The 13,175-nt window shown below is 34.6% G+C and overlaps 1 protein-coding gene across 1 annotated transcript; it reads left to right on the top strand.

Annotated features, from left to right (window-relative positions):
* Window positions 1–4,491: 4,491 nt before the first annotated feature.
* On the top strand, window positions 4,492–12,001 carry LOC123666295. The gene is made up of 6 exons (XM_045600453.1): window positions 4,492–4,753; window positions 5,974–6,081; window positions 7,116–7,231; window positions 8,727–8,838; window positions 10,309–10,435; window positions 11,065–12,001. The coding sequence occupies exons 1-6, from the start codon at window positions 4,680–4,682 to the stop codon at window positions 11,704–11,706; spliced, it is 1,179 nt and encodes a 392-aa protein (XP_045456409.1). The 5' UTR covers window positions 4,492–4,679; the 3' UTR covers window positions 11,707–12,001.
* Window positions 12,002–13,175: the final 1,174 nt, after the last annotated feature.

Genomic DNA, 13,175 nt, shown 5'->3' with positions numbered 1-13,175 from the left:
ACTTTTTACTGGGTGTAACGATTTTGATGATTTTTAATTTAATCGAAAGCCGATGTTTATCATGTCACATTTAAATTTCATCGAGATCTGATTACAACTTTTGGAGTAATCTTTGATAATGCGTATTTACTTGACCTTTTTTTTGTCTACCTACGTTGTATTACTTGTCGATATAATTGAAGTCGGTTTTTCTTCGTTTGCCTGCAAACACAATTATTGTGTTGTGATATTCATAGCATGTATCTTATGATGTATTATTTTGTGTTTAATGTATTTTTAATAACCGCTCTGGTGTAGTGGTGCCGATGGATTTTTGTCTGTCTGTCTGTTTGTTATTTTGGCGGGACTCACTTGCTGATAGCTGATGTAATAAGGAGTAACTTAGGCTACTTTTATTTTAGATTTATTTTATAACTCTGCGAACTGAACAATAACTTATTTTTTGTTAAATTTCACGCGGACGAAGTCGCGGGCACAGCTAGTCTATTGATAATATTATCGAAAAATGTGTTTGCGACACCTACTACCAAAACAACAATATAATCAACAAACATCAGTATGGGTTCCAGCCAGGTAATACAACGATGCTTCTGTTCAAATGTAAAGATTACATCAATAAATTATAATCTTAACGATAAGAAACAGGTTCTTGCCCTTTTCATAGGCTTCTCTCGGACTTTCGATACCCTTGACTACCAAAAGCTCATAAAAGGCTTAAAAATACAGGAACACAGGGTTATCCTTTGGAATGGTGTCGAAATTATTTGAAGGAAAAGTACTTATATCCTATGATACAAAATTGCTATAGTAGGGATATTAAAGTTACCAAGAGTACAGCCCTAGGGTTCAGTCCTAGGGTCTCTTCACTTCGAGACTTATGGCAATGACATTAATAAAATGAATGTTAATAAGATGAATAAATGAGTCACTGCACCACTTTCCAATTTGAAATGATATTTGTTTACTCGTTTCCAATACTAATGTAAATGAAGCAATGAAAAAATTACAGATATGTATATTTCGACGCTCTCGGCAGATGGTGCCACGATGCAGAATGGTTCTGAATGCGCAAAAAACAAAATTAGTCCACATTAACTCACCTTATAAAAGATACCTTCTTTTTCTTCAAAAAAAAAAAATAAAAAAAATATCCCACTGTCAATCATGTCTTCATAACCAAGAATTACGTGCTTATGTCTAATCCGAAGGTTTGTCAACTCATTGAAGTCGTAGACAACCACACATACCTTGGTCTTGTAATAAATCACAATTTTAACTGGCAACCACAAATCAATCGTATATGTGAAAAATTAAGAGCAGTTTTGGCCAAAGTCGTAATTATAAAAAACCGCATCTCTCCATATAGGTAAGCTTGTTGATATATAATACCTTTATAACATCTGTCTTTCCTACGGACTCAGTAGTTATGGACGTACTTATCGCACTAACCTGAATAGTCGATATATATTGACTGCAAATAAGAATAATTAAAAACATTGTATCGCCTAAAATTAAATTGGACTGCGCTAATAACGATAATATGTTATTCAAAATCTGTAAAAGTACAAGTTCACGACCTCGTCAATTACAATGTATATAACGAACAATTCTTCAATTTATATATTTAAAAGTTAAAAGAATACAAAATTACCACACGTCTTGTAACAAACAAAAATTAAATATACCTAAAATCAAAAATACCCACGCAAAACCTACCAGCGCTATCTGATTCATATTTTAATGATTTAATCAATAATCTCGATCTAAAATTAAGAATAATATAATGCCAACAAATATAAAGTGACGCCGCGTTGGCGCAACGGTTACAGCCATGGATTGTACCTGTTGCGCTGGCGGTTGCGGGTTCGATCCCCGCACATAACAAACATTTGTATTGGCCATACAGGTGTTTGCCGTGGTCTGGGTGTTTGTGCAGTCCTTGTGGGCCTTCCCACCGTGCCTCGGAGAGCACGTTAAGCCGTCGATCCCGGTTGCTATCATGTACACCTGATAGCGATCGTTACTCATATTAGGAATATATCCGCCAACCCGCATTGGAGCAGCGTGGTGGATTAAGCTCTGATCCTTCTACGTTGGGAAAGAGGCCTATGCCCAGTAGTAGGATATTACAGGCTGAAGCGTAAATATAAAGTACAGACTTCTTAAAAAAAACTACAACATTCTTTATACATATTGTGTAGAAACACAATCGTATATCATCTCTAATCGTCTCTGTATGGGTATGTATTTTTTTATTCGCATGTATTATAAAATACCACAAACGATTTTGGAATTGTCTTAACATAAATTTAAAGTTTTTATTAAAAAAAAAAAAAAAAATAGATAAAGCTTATTACTGATAAAATTACCTAGAGCTCTTGCTTAGGTTAGTCAGTTACGAAGTTACGTTTGGTGTAATTTAAATAACTAAGATAGAATTTCCATAATCAAAAAAATCATTAATAAATGCTCAGGTAAATTTACTTGATTTATTTTAAAACATTAAATCTTTTTAGATCAATCTTTCTGTATCAAAATTCTAATCTAAGTAAGTTTACCTATTTTTGCATGTTACTGCACATATTACAGTAATTATTTAGATAAATTTACCTGTTTATCAAATCAGGGAAATTTTATCTAACCGACACAAACTGGTTTTTATAAAAGTGTCAGGTATCTTATTTTAACAATGTGGATAGCTATAAAAAAATGACTTCTACGAGTGTTAACATCATTTTAATCCAACAGTTAGGTAAATTTTTATGTTTTTTTTTTTATTTATTTATATTTCTACTTTAAATCTCTCCTGTAAAGTTTTCTGAATGTCGCTTAGTAAGGGTTGCCTTTCAAGCGTCGATATCCTTTCTTTTTTATAAGGTTCTCATAAGGTAATCATATCTTTTAAGGTTGGATCACTATATCCTCTTTTATGCTAACCAAATTTGTTCTAAAATAATGCATTATTTGTGAACTTGTTCTTATAAACATGATATTAATTTGTTTACCATGCCACGCGAACGAAGTTGCGGGTAGAAGCTAGTACTTATGATATTAATTAAATGATAACTGCTTATCACTAGATAGATACGTTTAAATCGTGTAGAACGATTGCGTTTCCATGCAAATTAAATTATTATTGAATGAAAAAACTAAGTAACTAAATTTTATTTTTTATTATCTTAGTACAATAATAAAGACTTTTTTTTCATTAACATCCTCGAATATACAAAAAAAAAACGTAAAACAAATTTAAATAGGTACAGTTTTGAGATTTAAGATGACCTTCAATGCTTATAAGAATTAATGATACCATGAGGTCATTTTATTATTTCATAATTCTACCTTATTGTATCGTGTGAATATTACGTAAAGGATTAAAGTGAGAAAAAAGTAAAGAAAAAATAAATATACACTTATTGTACACTATGAATGCATGAATAATAAGAAATTTAAGTATTAAGGTCATATCTAAGAACTCCTTAAAGATAGAGAATATTCTGAGATATTAGAAATCGTATCTATTTATAATGTTAAGAATTTGTGTTATGTAATTAATTAGTCCGAAGTACAAAGAAATCTCGATTGACATCCTTGACAAATAATGACATAGAAAATTTGACAAAATTGTCAGAGAAATTGTGACAATGACAATTTACGACCAAGATTTGGACTACATACATCATTATTTTCTGTCGTCGGTCATTCCCGATTATGTTAAATGAAATAAATAGAGTGAAAGGTTATTCTTAAAATAACACCAAGCGACCGGAAGTAACGTAAAACACAAGCGATCGATACGCCGCTTGCATTCTTATCTATGGTATGCGTAAAAATAAAAAATTCCATTTAATTGTTCGAAAAACAGCGATAGACACTGGAACACAATCTTTTATATTCGTTTTGTCATAATAATGTAATAACTAAGCTTCAAATGTCGGATTCATTATCTAATTTAATATTTACTTGCTGGCTGTTTTTCAAGATAATTTTTTTATCCTGTGGTGAGAGATATCAATGACGATCTATGGTCACAGTTTTTATACCTGGCAATATATATCGATATAATCGATTTTGGAACAATCATTCACTTTCTCTTTACTTACAAGTGATATACAAAAAATAAGAAGTTCTTGTATATTTCATTTTCCAAATATTGATTTTTAATAAAATATAGCATGAGACTACGATCAGACCGACTTCTTTGAACATCTTTACGACAGTTTTTTTTAAAAGATCTACATTATTCAAGAACGTTAAATCTCATCAAGCTTTCACTTTGACCGAGATGGAAAATTAAAACAAATGAATAAAAATATCAATTTTTTCAAGTAATTTTGACCCAAAATACCAATTTGAAACCCTTATCAATATTTGTATCAACTAATCGATACATTGCAAGAATCTATTGAATCGATTTATTAATTTAATGTTGCCACACACATTTCCCATAGAATATTACATCACCATTTCATGGCAGTGGCACGCATTTGCCTCTTCGACTTTTCGTGACAGCATGTCATTTTCGACATTTGATTGATAATTTTCTAAAGATCCATCAAATTAGTTTGTTTGAAAGTTACTTTAGGCGCTAAATGTTAATATTTTATAAATTTCACGTCTTTGAAACGATGTGAGTAGACGGCAACCATATTACGAGGTCGTGGCTTTGGTACCCCATTATGAGTGCGCAAAAGTGCGTCGTCGAAGGCTGCAATTTAGAATATGATGTGGTCTGCAGCTTTTCCTTTTACAAGTAAGTGATTTTCCCGCTTTTATTTCTAAAAGAATGTTCTAACGCTGTTTGGGGATGATTGTGGAAACAGCGTCGTCCAGTGACCTCGAGAACTGATAAACTACCTATAAAATGACCGTATAAAGATTATACGTGAGTCCTATAAGATGTTTACATTTTGTTATTGATTACTTTTCGTTATTTGTCTTTTTTTACACTTAGAAAATATTTTTTCCGTTCTAAAGTAAGCCTTACTAACATATTGTAAGGGCTTGGTATAGAATTCTTACCTACTCCAGTATTAGCTTATCAAATTTATCACCTATTTGTTATACAATGCATATTAATTACTATTACAAGTGAACTTAATAACTTTCATAGTAAAATAACTTTAGTATTATGTACATTAATTATTTAATTTATAATTATTTTAATATATATTCACTAAAACGTAATAGTAAGTGTTCTTATATACATAAAATTATTTCTTATATTGTTATGTAGATAAGTAAAATAATACACACACACACATATATATATTGGCTCTATTTGTTGTGTATGAATTTTGTTTGTTAAAGATTTTTTTTAATAACAATATAATTAGGAGCTATTTCCTTTAGATTCTTTTTTGTTGTAAATTGCAAAAGTAAAAAAAAATTACATATTTAAAAAATTGATACACCTCATTAAATAATATCCTTTTTTTATTATGCAATTTTTTTTAAATTATCTTGAACTTTAATTATAAAGAAAAAGAGATTGTTTATTCAGGAACTGCTTGTTCTAATTCCAAAAAAAAAATACTGTGTGATTTAGATTACACGACTGAAGTAAAACTTATGAAACGTAACTCTCTCTCTTTCTTATCTACTGGGAGCGAGAACAAGACCCAAACTCACTCCCGGTACGTCGCGGAAGGCGCGGTCGGCGACGCAAGGCCTACCTGGCCAATATGGTGCCATATCGCCGGACCAGTGTGCGATAGATCGGGAATGTATCATCCTCATTGCACGGTCCTGAAAAGGGAGGAGAACTGTGTTCAAGGGAGCCTCTCAGGAGTTACTAATCGAGCCCTTAGGGGCACCGCTAGCGAGATTGCAGAAGTGCAAGCGCATCCCCATGATTCCCAGGCATTCAAAGGAACACCCCAGGGGCAGAGGCGTCTTACTCCATGTAGTAAAAGAGTCTTAGAAGGAATTCTTATATATTATTACTTTATAACTGACGTATCTCTTCTCCAGTGTTAACACATCAGCCCAGACGGACGATAAGCGGCAGGACTGGATCGAAGGTGCTATGCAGGAAGAGAGTGAGTGCCTCTGGAGGCATGTGAGCTTGCAGTTATGTGGGTAAGAATATTTTCCGTTATTTCAATCTACGACTCCTATTTTTAAGAGGTACTTAAAAATATCACAAGTGGTCACGTGCTAATGCAGCTGTTCTTAACCTTTTAGTGAATTAGTGAGGAGGGACCATTTGTCAAAACGTATATTTTGCCACGGACCACCAACTGTTTTGCAATTATTTTTTTATACAACTAGGTCAGCGAACAAACGTACGCTCATTTGATTGTAAGGAATTACCGTAGCTTATAAACGCCCGCAACACCAGAAACATCGCAAGCGTTTCGTCAACCCTATCCCCTAATTCTTTCCAGGAGCTCTGGTCACCTTACTCACCGACAGGAACACAATACTGCAAACGGTATTGTTTACGTGATCTTCTGTAAGGTCGAGGTACTTCCCCAGATGGACTACTCCAGATTTTGAGGAAGATATATCCTGCTGTCTCCTACCTCAACTAAAACGGAAGTTTTTAGTATAATCAGTACTCCGCTGCTTCGCCGACCTCTTGTTAAGAACCACTGCGATAGGGCAACAATTGGCATTCTTACAAAAGAAATATTGCCACAAATATAGGGTGTTCGACTGCTAACTGCGGTTTTTCACTGCGGCGGGGCCCTGTTTGTGTTATAGATCACGTACGAGATAAAAAACTTAGTCCATTTCAAAGTTCGACTTTGTTTAAATAGACGAGCTACTCTGCTTAGTTATTCTGCATGAAACCTTTTGTAGCGACATCTATCTCGCGACATACAAAACTAGAGAAAACTAACCTATCCTACATCGCGCTATAGCGCGCAAAGTTATCAGAGTGATTGAGTATATACCAGAACCCGCCAACAACCATTGGGGGCGTTAGCCCACCAGACACAACACCCAACTGGTCGGAGGATCCTCCCTATGCGATGGCAGACGAAGAACTTCACAAACTATACCATCGCACCCACAAACTGGTGACCTTGACGTGATCACATCCTGGTCTTCTATCCCTCCAAACTTTCGTAAGTGAAGTCTATATTAATAGTTGTATACCGTCCCAGGTATCATTTCGAACTGGACGCACAAGGGCTATGGATCGACTCGCCGATGTTACCTGAGCTCCTGACTCCACAGGAGCAAGCGGCGCCCATGCAGCAGACTCCTGCAGATAAGAAAAGTAAAAGCAGAATTTAAATTTACTCTATAAGTACTAATTTATTCTTGTGTTAACCACCCATTAGGGAATACTAAACATTTTTCATAAAATAATTATATGAAAAATCGACCGTTCCAGCGGGGATCGAACCTGTATCTCCAACTGACCGTGGCGGCGCTCTAGCCAATTAAGCTATGGAACGATGTACTCGCTAGATCGAAATTTTTGATATGATGATTTTATATTCGGTTCAAAGCGACCGTGGCGCGGTCCACAGTGACTTCTTTAACAGAACCCGTAACTATTCAAAGTTTCATATTACAATGAAAATCTTTGACAGGAGACGACACCATGCTATTTTTAATTCGTACTAATTTATTTAAAAAAAAGACTAATTGCCTAGAAGCTAGTGGCGCTTTCGTCGTATCTAATTCTATTAACAAAAACTAAGTGACAGCAGTGATCGCACAATATTTGCTGGCAAATAGCAATTCAAATGCGTCATGCGATAGACAAGATATATCACTGCTAGCGGTTTTCAACCAACTTCAATAACTGTTTGCTCGCAAACGAAAAAAAAAACTGACTTCAATTACAAAAGTAGTCACCAGATCTCGATCAAATTTAAATGTGACCACAAGACAAGTATCAGCTGTTGGTCAAAACAAGAATCATCAAAATTATTTAAATTAAATAAATAAATAAATATAAGCAAACGCTTCACACTCAACGACCCCCAATAGGATTATCTCCTGTGTTTGGGTCGGAAAACACAATACACAAGCACAAACGCCCAGACCACGACTAACATACGACAAAATACGTTGTATTACTTGTCGATGTAATTGAAGTCGGTTTTTTTAGTAAACACAATTATTAACTATCTCAAATATTAGTTAGTTTATCTTTTAATAACTCTGTTTTGCTCGCAAACGAAAAAAACTGACTTCAATTACATCGACAAGTAATACAACGTAGATCGACGAAAATAAATAGTCAAGCAACTACGCGTTATCAAAGATTACTCAAAAAGTAGTTATCAGATCTCAACAAAATTTATATGTGACCACATGATAAACATTAGCTTTCGATTAAATTAAAAATTATCAAAATCGGTACACCCAGTAAAAAGCTATGCAGATTTTCGAGAGTTTCCCTCGATTTCTCTAAGATCCCATCATCAGATCCTGATTCCCTTATCATGTTACCACACTTAGGATATCTCCTTTCCAACAAAAAAAAAAAAAGAATTATCAAAATCGGTCCATAAACGACGAAGTTATCCCCGAACTTACATATATATTTATGTATATATATGTATATATACGGTGGAATTGAGTAACCTTCTTTTTTGAAGTCGGTTAAAAATATTTTAATTCGAAATAATTCATTTTGTTGACACAGTTGTACACAGTGAAAAGAAGCTTAAATGAATTTTGTAATGAAATTTAAATTAAAACTAACGGCACTAAAAATTAGTAAATAAAATTGATTTTTTTGTATATTTTCATTACAGTTGCAGACATCATACGAATGGAACACAACTACAGCGTGGAGCCGATCAAGGAGACAGTGGAGAGCGTTTCCCGTCTCAATGTCAGACAACTGGTCGATACTTTGGGCTATTTGTAAGTATTAACTAGTTCTTCTCCCTGGTTTTACTCACAAATGACTTCCTTTGAAAAAATAGATAATTTTAGTTATTACAAGCCTTGTAATGTCATAATCTTGTAGCAAAATTCTTTACACATAGACTGGGGGCTTGAATCAAACCCTCAATTTCCGCAGCAGAAAGCAGGGTCACTCCAAACTGTACCATCGAGCTAGTCAAAAATATAATACAGTTGTTGAGAGACTATCATAAGAATAAATACTATGTTTAAACAACAGAAGAATTATAGCTAGGCATTAGTCATGTCATCATTACATAGTATAAAACAAAGTCGCTTCCCGCTGTCTGTATGCTTAGATTTTTAAAACAAAGCAACGGATTTTAATGCGGTTTTCTTTAGTAAATAGAATGATTCCAGAGGAAGGTTTATATGTTTAATAAATTCATAATATAGTAGAGGAACACTGATAGTTTTAGAGGTTTCTAATGTGATGTCGTAAATTAACACATTTTTTGCGCTTACATTGCAAATATTTATTTTATATTTCATATTTAGTATCCGCATTGCAGCCGTGCGAAGCCGGGGTGGGTCGTATTTAATAAATCTAAGAGTACTCTAGAACCGTCGAATTATTTAAGCTCGAAATTTGACCGTTTTTCGGGATAATTTTATTACAAAAAAAAAAACTTTTACCTATCTAATTACCAAATTAGACCGTTTATCGACATAATTTGGTTACAAATAAAAAATTAAGTTTAACCTATCTAACTTCAAAATGCGGTTCTTAATCTGACATCTATCGCGCGAAATACGAACGACTACAAACTACGTAATTAGAGAAAACTGACGTATGCTACATCGCGCTATCAGAGATTTCAAAGTGATTAAGTATATATACAAGAATAACCGTCTGGTCGGAGGATCCTCCCTTTTCGATGGGGGATGAGAGACTCAACACCATGTTCCTCCGCACCCCCAAACTGGTGACCCCGACGTGATTCTTCACACCACCCCAAAAATCTAAAGCCTAGCCGTACTCTATTTCAATTATATATAATTTTTGATCAAGTATTAAAAATAAAGGACCTTCGAATCGTCATCTTACCAATTAAAATGTTTTAATTATAGTTAAAGGGGAACTACCCACCAATTCAGAATGTAATTAAGAATGTATTTAAACAAAATAGACGGTGTTTAAAAGCGACAGATAATCCAAGAAATAAATATATTATACTAGCATCCCGCCCCGGCTTCGTACGGGTATTTAACAAAAATTTCAATTTAATTTTTTCCCTAGTTTTTTTTTGACAATATAATTCAGCCTATGACACCCGCGGACAGTGTAGCTTCCCAACAGTGAAAGAATTTTTCAAATCGGTTCAGTAGTTTCGGAGCCCATTCAATGCAAACAAACAAACATCAAATCTTTCCTTGTTATATAATATTAGTAGAATTAAGATTTTGTAACGTATCTTTATATTTCAGATCCCTGAAGAACCTGCAAAAGAAACAGCTGTGGGTGGTTAAAGTTGAAACAGACAAGGCTGAAGCTTCCATAACGGCATCGGAGCAAGTCATCACAAAGATGCCAGACCCAAAGCAAATTATTGAGGTAAACTCAGCGCACACACGCACACAACACACGCACACAACACACGCACACAACGCACGCACACAACGCACGCACACAACGCTCGCACACAACGCACGCACACAACGCACGCACACAACGCACGCACACAACGCACGCACACACGCACGCACACACGCACGCAACACACGCACGCAACACACGCACACAACACGCACACACACGCACGCACGCACGCGCAAGAAGATTTGATCGATTTCTCAGACTTTTTAAATCGAACACAAACAAGCAAACACAATTATTTTTATTTGAGAACTAGCCGACCCGTTCCCACTTCGTTGGGCGTTAATTATTTTTGTGATGCAAATAAATTTTCCATCTCGCTCGTATTTCTCCGACTTGATTTAATTATACTATTATTTTTCATTGAAGACTTTTTGTTCAATAACAATAAAATAAAGCCTTTATCACTTCTGAATAATGTAGCTTTCTGTTAGTGAAAGAATTTTCATGATCGGATCAGTATTTGCGAAGATTACCCTCTAAATACAAACAAAGTTAGAAACTTTACCTCTTTATAATATTAGTATAGACTAACACAATCATTAAATGTGTCAGCTCTTAAGATAACTAACTTGCTTTATTTTCAGATTGTACCGCAAACGTCAACCTCAGAAATACAACAGAACGAAGTTCTCCACGTAATGGAAGATGGGAATATATCAGACAACTTTATTTATGAAATAGCCGAGGAACAGGAGATAAGCATGGAGGATGTCAAAGAAATACCAGTAACAAGTAACAGAGAATGGACGGTCAATATAATACCGGAAGAGTCAAAGCCCAAATACGCATACATAAAACATTGCAACACAGGTAAGAAAAGAAGACATTTCACCGCTGAAATGAATGAAATAACACTGCAAGGAGATTTTGAGAATTATTACATATTACCGGACGTGGACCCGTCCGTCGGTGTGGAGATCACCACAACCTATGAGCCGGAGAACTTTATCGTTGAGGAGTACCCACATCTGGTGTTGGAGGAGCGCCCCAGGAAGAGGTCCAGGGATTCTGATCCAACGAAACGTAGGAAGAAAAAGATTAGTTCACCGACGGTGAGAGAACAGGTCAGGCAGTTGAAGACGGAGATAAAAACTGAAATCGATGAAGACTGGGTGATAGATAACAGCGTTTACGACCAGGACACGTCTGATGACTACGATGATAAAAAAGCAGCCAGGGTCAGACGGAAAAATAAAAAATATCTAGGATACGATTTCGTTACCTAAGGACTAAGTTGGGACGTCTGCAAATTTTGATCATTTATTATTAATTTTTTTTTTATCTTTATTTAGATATATATTCGCGTGATCCTATGCCTTAGTTTTTAATATAGTAACATTACGTTAATATTTCTTTACAGTATGCTAAATAATCTATCTACTTTTAAATATAATGAGAAAATTGTTTTTTTTTTCTTATACTATAATAAGAGGTTAGTATCGGTCAATCATGTACAGCCCAAACTATGAATTGTTCGATACCCATCTGCGTTACTGGTAAATACATATGTTTTAAAAATTATTGCTGTTTTGATTATTCCTACTCCGTTGTAAGGCACAAAGACTTGCTGATCTAAGAACAAATTAGTATTTTTTATTCTTAATTGTGTACCAAAATACAAAAATATGTACAGATAAATAGTGTGTCAGCACTGACAGACGACTGGATATGTCACGACTACTTATTAAAAGCTATCGTGATATCTAAATAACATAATTAGTTCTCTTTCTCGCAAGAGCAGGGCCGGATTTAGAGGTCTGGAGGCCTCGGGGCAAAAAAGTAGTCTTCCAGCTTATCTCTGAAACGTCTGGATCGATTTGGCTTATTATATAAGCAAATAAATCATACGAATCAAAAATAGCATGGTGTCGTCTCCTGTCAAAGAATTCATTGTAATGTGAAACTTTGAATAGTTATGAATGCTGTAAAGGGCTCACTATAGACGGCGCCACGGTCGCTTAGACCGAATATAAAATCATCATATCAAAAATTTCGCTCTAGCGGGTACATCGTTCCATAGCTTAAGTGGCTAGAGCGCCGACACGGTCAGTCAGAGACGCGGGTTCGATCCCCGCCGGAACAGTCGATTTTTGATATGATATTAAAAATTGTTAAGGGGATGATTTTTTAATATATCTTCAAGATAAAAAGTCTATTAATTAATCAAAACTTGTCAAGTTATCTTTTCCACAATGCCAAATATGGAATGGTGGATAACCTAGCGTTTCTTCTAGGAAGTAACTAAATAAAACATAATTGTGTTTGCTCGCAGACGAAAAAAAAACCGATTTCAATCGACAAGTAATACAATGTAAGCAGACGAAAAAAAAAAACAAACGCACTAGGCGTCACTACGTTTTTCGAGGGTTTCCCTCGATTTCTCTGAGATTCTATCATCAAATCCTGGTTTCCTTATCATGGTACCAATTTGGGATATCTCCTTTCCAACAAAAAAAGAATTATCAAAATCGGTTCAAAAATGATGAAGTCATCCCCGAACATACATAGTATTTATTTTTATTTTATTTATTTATTTTGTTTCAGACAGTCCATATCTTAATGTTAGTATTACAAAAACAACTTATATCTAATGTTAGTAAATCAATATAAATATATATAGAAGCAAATAAAAATATCAAATAACAAATAAAATCAATAAAAAGCAAAAGTAATAGCTAATATAATAATATATAAT

This window comes from Melitaea cinxia, chromosome 25 (genome assembly GCF_905220565.1).
Source record: "Melitaea cinxia chromosome 25, ilMelCinx1.1, whole genome shotgun sequence".
NCBI lineage: Eukaryota > Metazoa > Arthropoda > Insecta > Lepidoptera > Nymphalidae > Melitaea > Melitaea cinxia.
The sequence above is the reverse complement of the archived record's forward strand: the minus strand, read 5'-3'. Positions and strand labels throughout refer to the sequence as shown.

Bases quoted from the DNA above. Each gene is read 5' to 3' on its own strand.
- LOC123666295 (XM_045600453.1), top strand. From the start codon at position 4,680: ATGAGTGCGCAAAAGTGCGTCGTCGAAGGCTGCAATTTAGAATATGAT. The intron at 6,082-7,115 runs GTAAGAATATTT...ATACCGTCCCAG, and splicing joins GTGAGCTTGCAGTTATGTGG to GTATCATTTCGAACTGGACG. The intron at 10,436-11,064 runs GTAAACTCAGCG...CTTTATTTTCAG, and splicing joins ACCCAAAGCAAATTATTGAG to ATTGTACCGCAAACGTCAAC.